The 596-nt window shown below is 68.3% G+C and overlaps 1 protein-coding gene across 1 annotated transcript in view; it reads right to left on the bottom strand.

The window, feature by feature from the left end:
* The window catches only part of GRM7 (glutamate metabotropic receptor 7), a 298621-nt gene that overhangs the window by 295798 nt on the left and 2227 nt on the right, over positions 1-596 (bottom strand). Inside the window, exon 2 of the mRNA XM_009283647.2 lies at positions 99-591. Within this exon, the coding sequence (XP_009281922.2) occupies positions 99-591 (493 nt within the window). The remainder of the gene's footprint in view (positions 1-98; positions 592-596) is intronic.

The raw sequence follows: 596 nt of genomic DNA, 5'->3' as shown, positions 1-596 counted from the left end.
CCACCGCCCGTCCCCGGCGGGCAGAGCCCCGCGGCACGGCCCGGCACGGCCGGGAAGGAGCTCCGCCACCCGCCCGGCCCGGCGCCGCGCAGCCCTACCTGGAAGAGCCGGAGGATGTTGGCCACCATAATGGACACCGAACTTCCCGACGCCCCGATCACTCCAACTACTTTTTCCGGCTTGACGAACACGGGCGGCTCCCCGTTGGTGCACCTCACGTCGGAGGTGTCCTTCTGGATGAGAGCCTGGACGAAGGTGAGGGACTGCTCCAGCGCGTAGGTGTCTCGGGAGCAGGTGTCCAGGATGCGTGCGCCCAGCGTGACATTGGGCAGCAGGTCCGGGTCGCTGTTGATCTGGTCCAGGGCGTAAAGCATCGCCTCCAGCCTGTGGATGCCGTTCTCCTTCTTGATGTCCCCGCAGGGCACGCCCGGGGGGCCCTTGGCGTGGACGGGGAAGAGGCCGCCCAGGGTGATGTCCCCCTCCAGACGGATGGAGTGGGGCGCGTACATCTCCTGCCCCTGGGCCGCCTCCGAGAGCAGGAACTCCAGCAGGCAGCAGGGCAACTTCATCAGAGTCAGGAGCCGCAGGAGCCTGCC

The sequence above is a fragment of the Aptenodytes forsteri genome, unplaced genomic scaffold (genome assembly GCF_000699145.1).
Source record: "Aptenodytes forsteri isolate BGI_AS27 unplaced genomic scaffold, ASM69914v1 Scaffold267, whole genome shotgun sequence".
NCBI classification, from domain to species: Eukaryota; Metazoa; Chordata; class Aves; order Sphenisciformes; family Spheniscidae; genus Aptenodytes; species Aptenodytes forsteri.
Note: the sequence above shows the minus strand (reverse complement) of the source record. Positions and strands in the feature narration are given on the sequence as shown.